The sequence below is a fragment of the Ornithodoros turicata genome, chromosome 3, assembly GCF_037126465.1.
Source record: "Ornithodoros turicata isolate Travis chromosome 3, ASM3712646v1, whole genome shotgun sequence".
NCBI lineage: Eukaryota > Metazoa > Arthropoda > Arachnida > Ixodida > Argasidae > Ornithodoros > Ornithodoros turicata.
Window position 1 is genome coordinate 84,723,282 of NC_088203.1, and position 20,561 is coordinate 84,743,842.

General features: G+C 46.5%; 1 protein-coding gene across 2 annotated transcripts in view; it reads left to right on the forward strand.

The window, feature by feature from the left end:
• The window catches only part of LOC135388718 (uncharacterized), a 101,608-nt gene extending 88,591 nt beyond the window's left edge, over window positions 1–13,017 (forward strand). For both annotated transcript variants that reach the window (XM_064618461.1, XM_064618462.1), the window contains 3 exons: window positions 114–190; window positions 9,727–9,940; window positions 11,458–13,017. In XM_064618461.1, the coding sequence (XP_064474531.1) occupies window positions 114–190; window positions 9,727–9,940; window positions 11,458–11,490 (324 nt within the window). In that variant the 3' untranslated portion in view covers window positions 11,491–13,017. The remainder of the gene's footprint in view (window positions 1–113; window positions 191–9,726; window positions 9,941–11,457) is intronic.
• Window positions 13,018–20,561: the final 7,544 nt, after the last annotated feature.

Genomic DNA, 20,561 nt, shown 5'->3' on the forward strand with positions numbered 1-20,561 from the left:
TCTCTCTTTACTTTTTTTTTTCGCCATCTTACTAAAATATAAACATTTCACTGAAAACGTACAAATTATGCACCACAGATGCACAGATGTACAGATGTCATGTTTCTTTGCAGGGGTCGGAGATGGCGAAGCCCGAGGCAACCTTGTCGCCTGGCGGCCTCGTCGTCTGGGAAGGAGACGCTAGCGGCCAGTAAGTGTGGGATATGCAATCGCTTCCTGAATCTTTGACAATGCAGTAATGCAGGCATTGAAGTGCCACTACGGAGTAAAAAATGATATTCATTTTATTTTACATCATAAATCAGCCTTCCTCAGTGCGCGAACTATAAACGCCATCCGTGAGCATTACCAATGCCACCTAGACACAGACGGCCTGCTTAATGCCTCCTCTCCCTCAACAACAACTTTATTGTCGACCTTGGAGAGTGGGGAGTTTCATCGCCACAGGCGATACTCTACCCCATTGCTGGATGGAATGGGGGGAATAAAGTAACGAGCCCCTTCACAATAACGATCGAAGTCCGATGGTGTCCAGAAATGTCAGAAGAGCTTTGAGTGCAGAGCGTTGCTGGGCTGGATTGGGCCTGGGACCAAGCAATTTCGATAGGGAGAAAGGGCGAGAGTCCAGCTGACGAAGAGACTCGGAGAGTGTGGTTCGGGAAGGTTCGTAGTGAGGGCAATGAAGAAGAATGTGCTCCAGATTCTCAAGAGCACCACAGTGGCAGCAGGTGGGAGAGTCAACTTGTCTCAAGCGGTAACGCCACTGAGCTGTAAAGGCCACATCGAGGCGCATTCGGTGGATTAATGCAGCATCTTGACGAGAGGTGTTTCGTGGCATGCGGAAAGCGAGCGTGGGATCAACTCTGTTCAACATAGAGGGGGGAAGAATGTCGGTTGTCCGTTGGCGGGAAGCCAGGGGTGTCACTAGGCGTCGCAGAATTGAACGGCGGTCTCCTCTCAGCAGAACAATACGGGTCCGTTGCCGATACGAGAGTGCTGCTTGTGCGGCGCTGTCGGCCTGCTCGTTCCCCACGACACCACAATGGGCTGGAACCCACTGGAGAACTAGCCTGTGGCCTGCGGCGTAGATAGTGTGGTAAGCCATTAACACGTCTGTGACTAGGGGTGCGGATGGGCCTCGTATGCCGGAATTTTCAATTGCTTGAAGTGCAGATTTGGAGTCTGTAAAGACTACCCATTCCCGGGGTGGAAAAACATCGATGTGTTGTAGAAAGAAAAGGATGGCATAGAGTTCCGCAGCTGTGGAGGAGGTTGGATGCGAAAAACGTCTTCCGTGCACGACGCCTTCGGATGGAATGACGAAGGCTGAGGCGGACTTGTTGTTTCGGGATGCGCCATCAGTATATGCTGCCGTAAACGTAGAAAACTTCTCGTCTACCAGAGCATGAAAATGGGCTCGGACGACTTGAGGGGGGACCTGATCTCTTCTTTCCAGAAGTTTTGGGAGGCGTACAAAAGTGGGCGGTACCGGTAGAGACCAGGGGGCTTCCGGCGGTATAGTGTCCTTAGTTATGAAACCAGTGAGAGTCTGGCGTGTCCTCTGCGCTACTCGATAGAAGTCGCTTTCAGGGCGGTATCGAATTTTCCTGAGTAGCGGGTGGCGGGGAATGTGAGCACGCAAACGGAGGTAGTGCCGAGCCGTTTCCCGTTCACGGAGAACTTCAATCGGGAGCTCACCAGCTTCAGCCAGTACTTGCCGTGTTTCAGCCATTCTTGGAACTTCGAGGCATCGACGAAGGCTTCGAGCAAACGGGGACCGAAGTGTATTTAATGAAGTTGTTGATATCCTGTGCAGAATAGGAAGGCTGTAAAGCACAGTTGCCCTCACCAATGCCGCGTGAACCGCGAGCAGGGAACGCTGATCACAGCCCCATCCTGAGCCAGAAAGATGTTGAATTGCGGGGAGCCATCGCTGCACTTTAGTTTCAAGGTGTTTAATGTGCCGAGCCCAGCGCAAGTCCGAGTCGATTACCACGCCAAGGAAGCGGTGAAAGCGTACCGGTTCAAGCTTCTTTAAACCAAGCCAAAGAGGGAAATTGGCCATAGCTTTACGCGTGAAAGGGAGCTCGACACACTTTTCGGGTGAAAGGTCCATCCCGAGGTGCGTGAGGTACGTATGGATGTTGTTTAAAGCGAGCTGCAGGCGGCGCTGGAGAGCCGGGCGTGATTTTCCTACTGTCCAAAGGGCGACGTCGTCTGCATACACGGAGAACGACACTTTGCGAGGAATTACTGATTGTAGGCCGGCCATCACCACGTTAAAGAGTGTCGGACTGAGAATGCTTCCTTGGGGGACTCCTTGAGGAACAGGATGCTGAGGGCTTTGGCCTTGGGACGTACGGACAGCGACAGTTCGGTCCGTAAGGAAGTCTTGGAGCCAGATGAAGAGCCGACCGGATACTCCAAACGAGCGCAAGGCGTGCAGCACACAAATGTGCGAGACGGTATCATATGCGCGCTTGATGTCGAGGAAGACCGATCGGACGATCCGTCGATGGGCTCGAGCATGTTGAACTGTAGAGACTAGGTCGAGAACTGGATCCATGGAGCTTCGGTGGCGACGAAATCCAGCCATTTCGTGAGGGAACGCACGTTGTTTTTCAAGCCACCAGTCGAGGCGATGCAAAACCATTCTCTCCATCAGTTTCCCCATACAGCTTGTCAGGCTCACCGGGCGAAAGGAGGATAGGGCATTTGGGGGCTTGCCTGGTTTCAGGATGGGAACAACCAATGCCTCCTTCCATGTATGTGGTAAAGATCCTTGTTGCCAAGACGTATTATAGATATGAAGGAGAGCTTCGAGTGACCGCCCATCAAGGTTTCGTAGGGCGGCATAGGTGATTTTATCGGGCCCAGGGGACGAGGCGGCGTTCACAAGCTTCAACGCTGCCTTTAGCTCGATTAGTGTGAAGTCGCGGTCCATAACTTCCGGGGTACGGGGCCAGTCGTGGTGAAGTTCAGCCGTCAAACTGTGGACAAAACTGCGGTGTAGGGGCGTGGTCGAGGCAGCCGCCGGAGTCGTTAGTACCACACAGAAGTCGTCGCAAGCGTGTTTTCGTCTACACGCTGAACGATAGCCAAGGCCGCAAGAGGATTCTTTTGAGGGGGCGCCTCCTTCAGAGATCGGATTGTCCGCCAGATCTTCGTGGCCGGATCAAACGGTGAAAGGTGGTGGCAAAACTTACGCCAACGCTTCCTGTCCTCGTTTTTAAGTTCTCGTGTTACTTTATAGCTTTCATCCGGCGGTATTCCACAATGTCCGTAAGTTGCCCTGTCCGACGAGCCGTTCTTTCTGCTCGGCGACGTAATGCTCTAAGGTGATTAATTGCTGGGGAATGGCCGACATGGCCTGTTACCCTTTTAGACATGACCACCGCGTCCTGAATACCGCGGGTAATTGCTTGAGAGAGAGCCTCTGGGGACATACCGGTGTGCACAGATGTTCTGAGGCCCGCACGAAAACGTCTCCAGTTTGTGAAAGAAATCAGTCCAGCAGTGGCTGAGAGGGGCAGTCTGTCGTGCGAAATATATAGAGAAAAATGATCGCTACCTCTAGTGTCGACGTCCGTAGCGCACGACAAGTGGCGAATTATGTCGGTGGAGCACCACGAGAGGTCCAATACATCAAGTGACGTTGAGGATCGCATGTAAGTGGGCTCGCGGTTGTTCAGCAGGCACATGTTATTATTCTCCATTGCCTCCAACAACCTCCTTCCCCTACTGTCCGTCCTTCGGCTTCCCCAGGCCGAGTGATGTGCATTGAAGTCCCCTAGCACAAGCGCCGGGGCTTCCAGAGAACCAAGTAAGCGTTCGAGGTCACTCCACGGGACCTGTACCGCGGGACGGATATAGATACTGACGACCGTTAACAGCATGGGACCAAGGCGGATCTTTATGTCCTGTCAAGACCGCCGCCACCAAGAGGCACCAAGACCGGACCCTACAACTTCCGTCTGACGCTCCTAGGGATACTAGTGCCACAGTCCCGTCTCGTACAAATGCACAAGAATTTCCTGCACTACCCCCTCGATCTGCACTAGGTGAACGAGGGTCGCTGAACACAGTCGCGGCTACCCCTATCACAGGCCCACCGCCTCCTCGTCCATCAAAACAGATTACAGACACTTACGCCAGTGTGACGGAACCAGCACGCTCGAGGAGACAGTTACCCTCATCAGCCTCTCAATATATGCCTTCTCTGGGACTCTTCTCAGCGGTACTCGCTGCCCTTAAGGCCATTGTCTCTGCTTTTCCTGGTGCGTCGCAACTGCCCGAGGTTCAAGCCCTTCTGGCACTGGAGGCATTATCTTCGCATCAGCATGACGGAATTGTATAAAAAGGCCCTGGCTATGCAGTGGAATCATCGAAGCCTGCGTAACAAGCTCCCAGATTTTAAATTACATCTCCAACAGTACAAGTTCCCTTTCATAGCTATATGCGAACACGGCATGGATTGTACACATCGTGTTAATGGATACACAATCTATCGCTCTCATCATTCCCCTGAGAGCAGAGCAGCGCTATACGTTCGCAATGACCTCGTTGCTGCACCCATCGGCTCAGTTTGTCATCGCTCTTATGATTACGTCACCTCCTCTCCCTCTTTCGCCACGTGGGCGCGTAAAGTCAGAATTCGTCTGCTATACTGCGATTCGCCTTCCTGCGGATTCAAGAACTCGCAAATGATTGCAGCTAACTTCACAAGTTCGAACCTGTAGACTAAACGTGCAACAAGCTTTCCAGAAAACCAGTCTTGAGAAAAATATGGGACCGTTTTGTGCTTTATTTTGTTTTACCATTAGGCGGGGACGTTCACTACTCGCAGACTACGCAGAGGCTGCCAAGGCGGCTGACGGTGGCTCATCTCCATCGCTACGGCCGCTGAAAGCACGTTCGTGATTGGCTACGGCCGTTGAAAACACGATCCTGATTGGCTGACTCTTAGTTGTTACGTCGCGTCGTCGATCATGCAGACTCTGTCTAGGTGGTGCCGGCGTTAGAAGCCGCACAACTCCATAGCTTCAGATTTCTCCAAGAGTGGTGACGTTATCAAGAGTTGGCGCCTCTCTCCCCCTGGAAATGGAGCGACTGTCTCTGCTCCTCCCCAACTTTGGAGCCTGCCTGCAACCGTGGTGAAGAGAGAGAACGTCGACCCTGACGTATTGAAAATTGCGCGCCCAATGAATTCATAGTAATAGCCATCGCGCGCGGAAGGTGCGGCGAGAAGAGGAAGCGACCCCGCCTCTTGTTTTACCTTTCTTTCTCCCGCTTTTACCTTGATGCTGCTGACGACCGTCTTATCACAAAGAAAACAAAACGACCACCTTATCACAATGAAAGCAACATAAATTAAGGCTTGGACACTTCCTCCTCTAGCCGCATATTTTGCGCGCTTTTTTGCGACAGTCATGCAGGCGGGGCTAACGTAGCACTTTCACCAATTTTTTTTTTTTTTTACTATTTCTGTTGCTATACTGTGCATAGTTTTTGTCAGGTCTGCTGTTACCCGTGGAGGACTTCATATTTCTGTAAAAAAAGTGAGTTTGGCTTGGCAATTTTCAAAGTTTGATTGAAAAATAAAATTCTTTCAATTAAGAATTGTCCAAAGTCTTCCTAAATAGCGACAAAAGATTGCAGACGGTAATTGCCGGAAGTCTCACAATACTCCGGCGAGTAAGTCGCCAGTTAGAATTTTTTATCACTTGAGGGGAAATACCCTGCATAGTACAGTGTATATGTTGCCTTTCCTTTCCCTGTCTCGGGATACTCTTCGTCAGTACAAGCTCACTTTTGCCCTTTTGCAGTTCACATAATGTCTTTCGTACTATGGAATGCCTTGCCTGTACCAGTGTGACCTAGCTTCATTCGCGTGAAAAACCTCTTTGTTATGAGTGGTTTCTTCTTTTGACTCAGTTTCACAATACAGCCTACCCCGGTTTATCTAGAGTCACTAAATAGGGGTACAGTGTATAGCATTCCTTTTCCTCGCTGGAGCCGCCATTCGGTGTCCGCGATTGAGCCGATCGTGTCACGTGGTTTCTCCTTCCACGAACTCGTCGTCCATGTTGAGTCACCTCTATCCAAAACCGGTTTCCTGGGTTGCGAGCCCGCTCGGCTGCGCGTTGTTCTCCACCGGAGAAAGAGGAGTTGGCATCCAATTGCTAGGCGACGGAGCCGCACCTGACTCAAGATGGCGGGCTTGCTCGCCGGCGTGGCTCAGTGTCGCTACCCTGCTCCCTATTTAGTGACTCTAGGTTTATCCTTACCTTGCCGTTCCCAGCGAAAATGTACGGAACGTGCAGGATCCGGATAAATGAAGCGTGAGAAGAGATGAGTAATCAGTTGTCAACAAAGCATGTGTTTATTTCGGGGAGCATATAAGGAGCCATCCACCGTCACCGTAAAATTACTGCATACATTTAGCTTCTGTAAACTGCTACCTGTGTCGTCAGCTTGAGAAACATCATCCTTTCGTGCAAAGAGTGCCAAAGCCGTTTTCTCTGCACTTCGTACATCCTCAAGTGCCACATCACTGGATGCCCAGCAGAATTTTCATGTGTGTGCTTAATTTCTTCTTATATACTGCGGGGTGGCATCACATGCTAATGCACCTTTTTCACCATGACCTATGCGCATGCGTATGACCTTGAGGCGCCGGTGAGGGTTATCTCCGTCTTCACTAGATGGCGCATATGTGGACGGCACAAGTGGGGACCAGTGCGGAGGCCGCACGAACGGCGCGACCTCGTCGGTCCAACTCCGGACCGGTTTTGGTCCTTTGTGCTGCCCACGTTGATTTGTTTTGACGCGCGCGTAGCATAGTTCGCTGTAGAGTCACTAAATAAGCTACGTTTCAGAGTGTTGACTCTGGGTTCCAAGAGCGAGCATGCGCCATCTTCTTTCCGCACCACGCTACCAACACGCACACCATAGCACACGATGCCATCTATCGCGCGCGGGTGAAATGTTCCTTTCGTTTACAAGCAGCAGTAGACGGCCTTGAGCTCACCTTGACATCATCGGAATGCACTGGTTGACAATACATGGATTATCGCACAACAATCACACACGCTTCTCTATCCCACTGGGAGCATTATGTTAGCCGTCTTTGAACCTCAAATGGAGATGGTACCGGCGTGGTGTGGAAACAAGATGGCGCTCCTGCTCTCCTTTGGACCTCAGTGTCGATACTCTGAAGCGAAGCTTATTTAATAGCTCTAGTTCGCTGGAGAGTCGTTAGTATACGACGCGTATGTGAAAAAGGTCCACATGACCATGGTCCTGACACGTGGCATGCTAATGGGCACGCGATCGAAGGCATCGTTCCCTGAAATGACTCAACTGGCCAACGTGATGTACACGCACACGATGGGAAATGCGAAATTTTTCGAGGTTGTCGCCCTACCTTGACGAAACGCGGGTTCTACGCTGTCCCCGACTCAACATCGGACGCAAATGCAGCACACTTTGCTTTGAGCTCATGTCACAAAAATCCCATAATCCATCCATTCAACCATAAAGGCCGACCAGTATGTGACGTTTTCTCAACCGGTTTTCTCGGCGGAAAGACATCGAGGTCTCAACGGTTTCCCCTCGACTCCGAGAACAATAGGCTGAGACCTCGCTCACTGACATCTGGGGTGAACAGATTCTTAAAGGGACGGTCTCATACACCGGGACGATTCCGAAATGTGTCCAAAACTATATTCACGAGTACTGTACATACACAACCGTCAACGTTTCATTCAGTCGTTTTCGAGGAATTTCTCGAACTGTGCCGTAATAGCAGACGACGAAACCTACGCTTCGCTCTCACCCAACGTCACGCGTGACGTCGGCCTCCGGGTAAGTCGCCGTTGTCAGGGCAATTTTGACATGAAGAAGGACCTTGGGTTGAGTCATCCACATAAGCTCCCATTTGCTCTCGAGCAGTGGCGTAGCCACGGGGGGGCTAGGGGGGGCTCGAGCCCCCCCCCCCCTACCTGCCACGACGGACCTACGCAAATCGCGCAAATCCGAGGAGAAAATAATATATGGGGGGGGGGGGGGTGATCGCGAAAGTTCTTACAGTTCATGGCGTCTATCTAATCGGCACTTTTGAATGGTTTTCAAAGTATGAGCTTTTCAAAATCCTTCCGATCTGGTGACATCGCCTCATTGGACATCACTGTGTAATCGTATTGTGAACGCCCAAATCAATTACCGCATTTTGAGGTGTGCACAAGTATTGTGTGTTGTCTCACCCAGGATCAGCGGGGGGGGGGAAGTTTTCGTATCGAGCACCCCCTACCTTGGCGGTCTGGCTACGCCACTGCAGCTCGAGATGCGGACGCCCAGACGCATATCTCCGCGAGCGGAATGTAGCCCGTGCATCGTCTGTGGGGTCTCCGAGAATGTGACGCATAATCGAATAAGTATCAGCTAAGTCACGTGTTTTTGTGTGTGTATGTGTGTGTGTGTGTGTGTGTGTTTTAGAGTAGTTAATGCGCCGACGCACTCATTCTTCATGTACGTCGTCAGCGACACTTAATTTCGAAACATGATCAGTGTGACGGGAAGTGTAATGGAAACGCGCGTAATATAATTTTGGTCGGAGCTGTAACGCGACCGCGCACGCCGATAACCGGCAAATTCAGATTTGTGATTATGGGTGGGGTTGTCCTGCGACTTTTACCTTGTCTCTGAGGGTTAGCATAGCTGTTCTAAACCAGCATGTAGGCCACTTCTTGGAATGTGCGTTTTTCGCCTGAAGACTGAAAGAAAATGTACGAGAGTTGCCGCGGTCCCCAGTCACTTCTGATCAATCTTTACCTTCTTCACTCTAGCAATCTTTATCAATTTAATTCGTTTTTTTTATAACTGTGACGTACTTTCTCGGGTAAATTCGCGGTATTCCAATTCCAACGGCAATCGAATGGTACACTTTATGAGAGGGGTAGGGGGTACGAGGCGAACGGTGAAAGTCGCGCTGTCTTGACCATTCGCAAGCAGCAGCATGCGATCGCTGCCACAGCAGTATGCTCGCGCCGGCGTGGACAGGCAATGAAAGTAGCAGACGACCAAATGGCGTACGGACGAAGTGGGCTACGCAGTTCAGAGCTTCAATTGAGTAAGGAAGACACAAGAGCTTTCCTATCGTTGAAGGAAAGAAAAAAGGTTACAAAACGCCTAGATTCTCGCGACAGTTGTTTTCTTCTGCCTTTGAAAGCCCTACGGTCCCACAGAATTGGAGGTCTATTTTCGCATTCTTCTCTTTCACGAAACAGGGGTCGCCTCCAACGGCATGTGCAGCGCATGCCCCCACCAGTGGGATTTCAAATCCCAGGTGTTCCGTGGGCCCCCAGTGTAAACAGACTTTGGCCTCGTTGACTATGCCCCATTATATACTCAATAAATTTATGTCATGTCCTGGATTGAGGTAACGGGTGAGCAGCAACTAAGCAGGTCCGGTGGACATTTCAACATCGCCGCAGTGTTCCCGGCGTTGCAGGTACTAGAAAAACACTGCTGAGGTTGTAGCTGCACGAGTGCATTCCGTCCCACGGGCGCAGAAAAACTAGCACAGGAAAACAAAAGGCTTTAGAGAAACAGAAAAGTCGAGTTGACGTATTTTATTGGTGTGGACGTCCTTGCGTCGCGGTGTATACTAGCTCAAGCTTTTCTCTGGTTCGCATTCAAAACGCACGTGCCTGTCTGTTTTTGCAGGGTAACGGTGAAATACAACAACATCACCCTCTTCAACCGCGCCATCAATAAGCAGAACATCCGCATCACCATGGAAGTATTCCTGTTGTACATTCTGATCGGAGTTGATGATGAAGAGCCCGTGAAAAAGGATAACCCGAAGGCGGGGTTGAACACCAACCCTATGTATAGTCTCACCATCTCCAAGGATATAAAGTTGAAGAACTTCATTCTGGTAATTTCAATTTTTACAGTTCACACCGAGCAAACAAGGAGCAATATTGGCTGACCTTTCTCAACACTTAAAAACAACAACAACAACAAGCAGTCCAATTATCTCATCCTGTCGATGAAGAATCCCGGCTGCCTTTCCTTTGTCCACGATCTAATTGCGTCCCTCGCGGTCGCATCATCCGCGGTGAAATCTTTAAATTCGGGAAGAAGCGAAAATCGCGGAACGCCAAAATCGGTGGGCATGGAGAGCGCGGGATGGGTTTGAATTTCGAGTTCACAAGAGCCGCGGCGGTTTAGGGCCGGCAGTGTTTTATAGTCGCTATATGTACCGCGCAGAATTTACGGTTGCCCAAGCTTACTACGTTGCACACACGGGTTCCGCATCCGGAGAGGCACTGTGAGGACTAGTTCATCCTCCATATATTCGATGTGCAATTTTCGAATTCCTTTCGAAATTATTTTCTCGCCCACCTATATGCACAGTACTTCGATTAAGAGTCCCACCACCACAAACGGCTTGTAAATTACTGAGCGCTGGAACCAGAGACGCGGAAGAACTGTGTTTACATGAAGGCGACATAAGTCAACCGAATAAGTCTATATATAATTATATATATATATAATATATATAATATATATATATAATTATATAATTATATATATATATATCGTCTGCATGTTAACCGGTCTAATATCTACTTAAAGCAGAAGTCGACACAGTAAAGACAAGTCGCTGGGATTGGGTGGTTCATACGACAGATGTGGAGTGAACTCCGCCATGAACGTAGACCGCGTCAGTCGACTTATTCAGCCACCTAATTGGTCGCCAGCTGTAGTTCTCGGCCGCTCTCGCCAATGTCGTGAAAGAGGTTCGGCATGGCAGTTTCTTTGGCTCGACGTCTCTCCTCTCCCGACTCCGGAAATGCGCGTCTACTTCCGCCGCCCGCTCACGACGCCGCGTCTTGCGTCGCCAAGTGAGAACTGGCCCTGTAACGAAGGGCAAAAAGTGAGCCCCCGGAAGACGCCAAGGGCAACAACGTTGCCAGATGAGAGCCGGGCGCTCCGTCGTAGCCTAACATGACGTCATAGTTCTCAAAAATAAAAATTAATTTTCTCTAGCTTTCGCGTCACGTATAGGCAAAATATTTTCCAGGAATGTAAAGTGAGGCAAGAATATTTCAGTAATATAACCTTGGTAGGATTCTGAAGACACGAGATTTAGTACGTAGCGGCACTTTGAAGCAGGGCTTCCGTTTCTAGGTAGCGTTGACACAGCCTGCTATCTGTAAATAGTGAGTTTCGGTGCATCGTACGTTGTCGCTTTGGCGTACGTAAGGGACAGCGTCGCGGTTATGCGCACTGCGTGAAGCTTTCCTTATGTGTCGGGTGTGCGCCAGAACCATCCACAGTATCCCTTACGTATGCGCAAAGGCGATAGCATACGATGCACTAAAACTCACTAATACCTCTCAGAGTTTTAATAAGCTTTCTTTGATTGCTCTGTTTACAATCTTTCAGCAAACCGGCTCACGTGTGTCCACGTACTTCTGAAAGGAAGAAAAGGCAGTGAGGACCAGTCGTGCTCCCAAATATGTATTTCCCCCCAACTGTGTGTGTGTGTGTGTGCGTTTCCCCGAATGAGTCCTCCAGATGATCCGAGTTAGCACTACAAGTCAATATTTTTCTTTTATTAAAGAAAATTTCTCGTGTAACCCCTCGTTTGCTTTTAAGAAATGCAGGGCGTTGCACTCAGTATAGCCCCCAAATGCTTCAACATACTCTACATAACATGCGAATACTTACCCTCAAGTTCATTGGAATGTAGTCACCGTTCATAATAGGCGATGTACATGCTGCGGAAATGACCTCTTCAGAGGTCCAGGCAGAAACCCTGCGTGAATACCACCTAAGCATGTCCAGCTAGCGTCGTGCGCATATTCGAATTTTTCGAGTATCGAAGCGAATATTTACATGTTAGACTCGAATTATGGTACTCGAATTTCTAGTCGAATTGAATGCTTCTTCCACACCGAGTATATTCGAATAGTTGCCGCGCAAAAAAAAAGAAAAAAACACACGCAAGAACAAACAATTAATCTGGAGCGATACCGCCAGAGACACTGTTTGAGTGCACGAGGAGACTCGTCCTATCCCTTTCAAAACGAGGTAGCGCAGCACTCCGTTTCGTCCACGAATGCACCACCTTCTGAATACATACTGACAAAAATTTGGCGCTTCAATACCGCTGTAAATTAAAATATATGTGTTCTCTTCTAATGTTTCTGCACTTTATTTCCACTCTCCCTATATGTGCATACCGTTCTATTTTGCAACTATTCGCTTCAGATTCGCTTCGGTTCTCCAGTTATTCGCTTAGTATATCCAGCGTTGCAAATGGTGCCGTGAATGCAACGATCTACGTAAATATGTGCCCTGGATAAAATTGATGGAACAATTAACGCGATATAATTAAGCGCTTTTCTGCCTCCAGAGCAGGAAATTGTTAACAAATTGTGCTTTAGTCACATGATTTTATATCACCAGACATATGTGGTGGTCTATTTCAAAGTCAATTGTTTTCATTCATAAACGGGGATTACGTACATAGGCGTAAAGCGTGATACGCATTCCTTTATTCCCACGTAGTGAGTCCCGAATGGGAGAAATGGTCGCGGGATTGCATTCGTTCCTTATACTTTTTGATAAGATAAGTTGATAAGTTACTTTTTCTTTCTTAGAATGTATGCACAAATTGTTTCTTTGACGGGCTATACTACCTGATGCGACACCGTCCCGCAGCAAAATGAATTCAAGGCAAGCGACGATTTAGAGAAACGCGGAATGGTTAGACCCGCCAGGTTCGAACAATTCTGAATTGACTGCAGGACACTAATATTCCTCCGTTAAAAACAAACAAACAAAAAAGGCTTGGTGACAGTACTTCGATGCACTTCTTTGTCTTTTATCTATTTTTTTAAATCTGAATCATCTGATGAATTATCGAATGGTGATCAAGAGACAGACTCGGTGATGTTGGTTAGGGCTCATTGTGCGGAAAATAAAGCATTCCAAAAAGCATCAACTTCCAATTATTTCCTCATCGTACACATTGATAATCAGTGTGGAAAGTCACTGTTTTGAGGGCCAACGGCTAACACTGACGCTTCCAGCACCGGAGAAGAGATTGCAGGTATAGTGAGAAGGCACTACCATGGGCACTACGACGGAAACCGGACCTGGAAGCCCGCAAGCAGGTGTTTGTGATTATGATTAGGCGGTTTGCTACAGGACTACAGGAAAATTCTCATTGTTTGATGACTAGAGCGGGGATAAATATGCACTAAAAACTCATGAAATATGCATGATTCGTCGCTACTCAACTCGCTAAAAGACTTAGAAACGTGCTGTAAAAAAACGAATACTATGCAATTTTTTCCTTGTTCTTGGTGTGAAACCAATCCATTGAATGCATATTTGACAAATTTTGAGCAATTAACTTGGGGACCACACGGTCAATTAAAGCCGCGTTCGTCAAAGGGATGGTCGCATCCGGAAACCCATCAATGCAATCGATACCACTATGTTCCATATCGATACCGACAATTTAATTGGTGATTTTTTTTTGCCGTAAAGTATATCGAAAACAACATGGAATCTGAGTGGCATATTTTTTGTTCCAACATGATTTAACTTTTAATTAGTTAATTTCTTATTAAATGAATAGCACAGACGTAAGAAAAAAATACACGAAACAACATAACACGATCAACACCTAGCACTAATAGAGAGCCAAACCTGTGCACCATTCAACACGTAAACAACAGATACATGCAGGGAAATAGTGAAACAATCTATCGAAATGAGAAACATTACAAATTTAATAACTTCCATCTGCGACTAGCACAGACGTAACGCTGAAGAACAGAGGAACACTCTAAGACAGGACATTCTCCAACACATAAACAAGAGAGGAAAATAATCTTTCATTTGAACCACCATAAAATCATCCTCCTGGCTTAATCTACTCAAATACTATACAATTTTCATTCTAGCAGACACTACACGCCTCTTTGTTTTATGAATCCTACACACGGAGAATAGATAGATGGTACAAGGGGAAAGGCCGTTTTCACACTCTTCCTCAAAGCGGGGGACTTTATCTCTCTATCTATACAACCAAAGCGAAGCAACTGCGCATGCTTTGTCACTCCAAGGGTTGGGGTACATTCCTTTTCCTTCTTTCAGCAAACAGGAAGGCCAGCCAAGTTAGGCGTAATTGTAGAATTATCGCAAATAGATGTTAGCGTTAGTTGAACACAACAAGAATTCTATCAAAATTACCGAAATCCAGAAAAAACGAACAACAGACATCAATATCAGAGCAAATCTGTTTAAAAAAAACATTTTGTAAGCAAACGAGAAATATTATGATAACATCAGCGAAGCAACACTCAGTCAAAACGAGAAACATTGCAAATTTAATTAATGTACTTCAGATTTATATAATATATTGCAACAGAAAGTTCTACGTAGATGAACCACACAGAAACAACATATCTGAAATGCAACTCAGAAATATGAGGCGTTCACAACTGAGAGATTATTTTTATTAATATCAATCGAGTGAACACCTGAAACAAAAATCAAAACAATAATTAAGTTATGCAAGTCAGACAAATCATTTCTATGCAAGTAGCCTGAATACACCAGAGAATCAGTACAGAAACTTGTCTTTTTCAATGAAGAAGCAGAATAAACTAGTGGATCCAAACAATAAAGTGAGAGATGGAAGCCGACGACCATAAACTTCTCCCACACCCACGTCAAGGTAGGGTGGGTAGGATTCTCGCGCTGCCTTGTACACAGACTCATTGAAAGCAGACGTTTTTTCTTACACATCAAATATTTTTGTAAATGAATTTCCATAATTTCCAATGGCGACACGAGCGGAATATTAATAACATTCTAAACCCGATAGCATGACAAATGTTTCAATAATAAAATGAGCACAGATGTGCTTTTAATTAAGTGTAGACGCACACTTTAAAACAGAACAGCCAATTACCCTACATTGAAGAGACGGACAGATTTTGCACTCACTACCATAAGTCATGGGAAGATGTGAAGAAAAACTGCTTCGAAAAAGAACAGTCTCGAAATGATTCCATTACCACTGCATTTCGATACGTCGTATACGTGGTCGTATTCGGAGATATGGTAGAGATTATAGTTATAGAAATATCTGCACGTCAACATCGGATGGACCACTGAGATTGATGGTGGATTTTTTTAGGTCGCCTAACGAAGAATTCAAGAAGAATTCAAGTACACAACACCAGATGTAATCGTAATCATTGCAAAGGGCATTGCATTCATCAGGAAAGCAGTGCGATCAAATTATCATATACAAGCGGTCTATATCGCACGATTCATTATGGATTTGTTGAAATTAGATCTAACCATTGACATGGAAAGTACATAAAAATCTTATCACGTGATATGTTCCACTACCATGGCTGCACAATTACTTTCTTCTACCAGTTCTTGCAACGATGTCGAACAAGCAGAAGTTGAATATTGTTGTACAAAATCTGATATATAATCACTTATTGAAACTCAACAAAGATATCAACTGCGGTAGACCACCGGACGATCTTCATCTAATTCTCTCTTGTACGCCATTCAAGAATCTTCATAAAAAGAAAGGAAACATCAATAAGAGATTGTGCAAGTTCGTGGCAACTAAGTGCAAGTTACTGAAGCAATACAAATACAGCGACAACGTACCGTTTGCATTAATCAACACTGGATTCAAGCGACCCATAATAAGACATCACTTTGTGATGCATTCTCAATTCATCAGTCAAGACAACAAACGAAACCTTCAGAGTGTGGAATAGGACAATTGTAATTTATCAAAATAAACAAGTGTATAACTCAAATAATAAATGTAATTTTTTTGTCGTCACCATAATGAATTATATGCATCGCAACGACAACAGATCAACTGCGATTGTATTTAGCACAGTTAGATTGAGAATAATGATTACTTAGGAAACGAATATTCCAGACTATGTGCAAGGATTATCATATGGAATCAGAGCTGACCAACAAATAGGTTTTACCCAACTACACTCTGTACAACTTCGACATCCGAAGGATAGAACTGACGGAGAAGAATCGGTCATTGAAATTGAGCGTGTTGCTTTTTTCCGGAAACGAGTTCGTCAACGCGGATGACCCTTTCTTCGAGTTTTAGGTAAATTTCGTTCGAAAAATAATCGTAATTATCAATCTCCACCGCATAGAAAATCCACATTGCGTTGTAGTGTATATAGAAAATATCAAACTCTTCGATTAAATTCTCTGTCATCGCGAAAGACTTCTTAACACCTTCGTGTGTCAAAGTCGTATTGTGAAATTACACTTTCTACGACTCAGTTCGTAAATTGCAACACCCGTTCAAATTATAACTAAACACTTACTGATGTGTGGTAGTCTCCAATTTACAAGATTTCCCCTGGAAGTGATGCGATAAATTTGAGCATTTATTTATTTTATTTATTTATTCATACAGATACCCTCAAGGCCCAGGGGGCATTAAAGAGGGGAGTGAGCAGGACACAATACAAGGTCAAAACACAGTAAGAGTACAAAGTAACAATGGATAAATATGCGGACTCAACAAAATGACAATAAACAAGCAACTTCGGCATGAACGTTAGTGAGATAGTCACGATAATATATGATGGCATTATATGTGAAGAACATCGCACGAGCTGTTTTTGAATGCTATAATATTAGTAATCGAAGTGACAGAACCAGGTATACTATTCCATTCTAATGAAGTGCGGGGAATGAATGAGCCCTGGAATGATCTCGTTGAAGAATGCAATACACCTACTTTTTGACGATGATCAACACGAAGGGAAATGTACGATAGAGGAGTGATCAAAGAGGATTTTAATTTAATGCACATTTAAAGGGACTATGAAATGATTCTTTTTCTCGTTTTCATCAGAAAGAATACCTTCTTCTGAGTCTAGGACCAAAATTTTACCTTCATCATGCGAGGAATATTCTCAGGAGCGAATTTAAACGGAGCGGCGAAGGGAGGACAGCTGGCGCCGCGCCGTGGCGAGGTGCCGAGCGGAGACAGGGAGGCGGTTTTTGGCGCACACTTGAGGTCGAGGGAGGAGGTGTGAAAGGAGGAAAAAGTAAAAACAAAAAACACGCGTTCTCCAAGCGGAAATTGAAAATGGTTAAAAATTGGGCTGTTCGGTACAGCATACTTTAAAAGCGATAAAACCCCCGTGCCGGGGAACAAGTCAACAGACGACACAACACACAGGCACAGACTGACGAACAAGGATTTATTATCAAACTTGGTTTATATCCTCTAACCTAACCAACAACGCCCTCTTCAGCAAGTTCCCAGTACAAAGTCTCCAAGCGGAAGTGACGGCATTCTGACGTGGCAACATACCGAGTTTGTTGCGTCGTGTTCTGTGTGTTCCTTTTTGCTCCTTGTCTCAGGTTTTTCGTCGATTTGAGAGTGTTTGAGTGTTGGGGTTTTCTGGTCTGTATTCGCGTTTTTTTGTGCGTGTGTAGAGTATCGATGCTGCGAGAGTTCGTGACAGAACTTGTGTTTGAGAAATTGCACCTGTGTGTCGTACTATTTGTGCTCGATTTTCACCCTCGTGCCCACCTAGACCAGCCTAGGCCAGTTTTTATTAGTTCTATTCATCAGTTGAGGCTACACTTTTGCTTGCGTTAGCAACGCATACATTTCGGCGCAACTCTTGTACGGGCGTCACTGCTTGCGTCTAGCCACTATCTGTTTTTTCTCTCGTTGTCCCTGCACTATATTGATTTAGTGTACCTTATTCCAAGGACTGTGCAAGAAAAAGGGAACGCGAACCCTCAAAGGGCAATAAAAACGAAGAGTCCCCTCCCAGGCATAGCAAAGCTAGAGGGCCTCCCACGCATATTTGCTAGTGACCTAACCGTGGATTCTTCATGTTACACTTCCTTGGTCTGTGTATAGAAGTATCTTGTGCATTTATATTCGACGATCAGCTAGCTGCTGTTTTCGTTTCGTTTCTTTCTTTTCACCCTTGTGGCAAAGGATCGTAGTCTCACTTTTCGCCTCTAATTTGCTCCCATTGAATGCCCTGAGAGTTGATGCCGTGATTTATACCTTCAATTTGTATACCTCAAATATATACTTATATGCATATAGAAGTGAGATGAAAAAGGTGTGGACAACAGATTTTAGGGAAGTTAGAATGCACACTAGTTGATTTAACAGGGAAACGTCAAAACACCATACCTAAAGCTATGGGGGAAAGATGGGCGTTCCGACAGTGGTACAGTCTTCCTTTGATTATGTCATATGCAATGCACACATACCGACATACCTATCCCGTACACGTCTCAAAAACATACAATGTGGATTGATTTAATTGAATCTCTGCTTTGTAAAGTCCTTTATCCAGTTTTCCCTTCAACTACAACAGACTCTTATTTATTTATTTGGAGTACAGTCTACAACATGAACTGTAGATCAGAACCGCAAAGAGCCTATTGAAGCAGTTGCGTTTGCCATGCACGTACGTATATATCTCTTTACAATACGCATAACCTTATTTTCCACCTCACTTGAACCCATTGCGTCATGCAACAGTTCGCGCCAACTGCAAAGACATCCACATATCAGCACCGCTAACTACACACAGGAAAGGCAGTGCAGCTTCTTCGTACCCGTGGAGTCTGCTATTTTAGTTACACAGCGCCTGCGCACTATCAGCGGTCAGCGGGCTGCTCACTGAGCTCGTCACTTCCGGTTGGAGAACGCGTTTTTCTTGTTTTTGCCGTTTCCTCCTCTCTCACCTCCTCTCTCGACCTCAAGTGTGCGCCGGAAACCGTCTCCCGCGGAGACACAGCGAGCAATTGACGGGACCCCGGCCGGCTCCCGTGTCCCGCCAGGAGCATGCGCCGTAGGGTCCTGCGTATGCGTTCATCGGGAGTGGAAATCTCCATGACTTCAGCTTCCGCGCGATGGTTGCAGTCCATCACAGTCACATCCTGTGGTTTTCGTCGACATGCCAGGACGATGTTGGATAGGTGGTTGCCCTAATCTACGTCAATATTCGCCTGGCATCCAAAGTCTCATGCTTCCCAGTGATGAGACTGACAGCTTTTGATGCCACGAAGCAATCGGACCGCCGGAGTGGAAAGACGATGTGGTGCCTCGTGTTTGTAGCAGACATTTGCATGATCGAATTTACGAAGGGTATGCTTAATCTCTTCAACGTACTGGATAACGAGCTCAGTGTCGTCTGAATCAAGGTGTAGCACCATCACAATACTTGTCCACACCGGGGAAAGAACATCCACCTAAACGGCGCAAAGGTGTAAGTGTTTTTCGTTATTGGGGCTAACAAAGGTCTCTCAGTCCGTGTGGTTCAAATGCTATCACAGATTTCAGGATTGCGTAAATGGGTTAATTCTCATCTGCGTGACTCTGAACCTTGCCGCCGCTTACGGCACAGAGAGAGTAAAAATAGAGTTATAAAATGTAAAAAAGAGAGTTATTGCAACGCAGAAGTAGTTGATGTTCAAAATTTTCATTTGTGAGCTTCGCCTGTTTGGCTGAGAGGACGCCTAATGACCAGTGAGTGCTCCTTGTCAAGGTTGATAGAGACGGTGACCTTTTATCTCACACAGTACAAATCCAAACAGCCAATCTCTTGGTACTTTGTTACTTGTTCAGAGGGTAGAGGCTATTTTTCTGTCGCTTTTGCCCCATTCGTCCAAAAAATACCACAGTGAGTGAAAAATAGAGGTGATAAACAAAGGTGACATCTCAACCAGGGTAGGTCAATAATCCCTCTTTTGCGTTCTTCATGGGTGCGGATGTGGCCTTTTTGTCATTGTTGAAGATGAATAGAAAAAATCGGGGGTACTTCCCTATTTTGCAGGCACGGTCCTCGCTCAAGCTTTCAAGTTTAGACAATGAAGCAATGTTCCCGAACATGCAGTAACACATAACGCCGTTAGTTAGTAAAAATGTAATGATGTTACGTTACTCATTACTTTTCTCCCAAATGTAATGTGCTACCATATTTCATTACTCGAATGTAATGTGTTACCGGTAACGCACTACTTTGTAACGCGTTACTCCCCACCTATGGTCCATAGTTGCATAGTAACTGCCCACGTGCCACCCACTGTGCACAAAAAAAATTTGTGAGTGAAGTCGGCCCAGGCAGAAAAATTGCGAATGAAGTTGGCCCAGGTGTGATGGTGGCATCACTTGGCGGGGTTGCCAGCGTGCATGTCTATACTTGCATGTAAACTGTCTACCACACAGCTGTTGTAGGCGGGGAAGTTGCGAGTGAAGTCGGCCCAGGTCTGACGATGGCACCGCTTGGCGGGGGGGCCAACGTGCATGTCGATGCTAGCATGTGAGCCACCACCGCCCCCGGAAAAAAATTTCGAACGAAGTCGGCCCAGGCTGAAAAATGCACGACGGTAAGCGCACGCGCAGCCCTCCGCCCACGCGACATCCAGCGCGCGCGGGAAAAAATTCGCGAGTGAAGCTGGCCCAGACACGACGG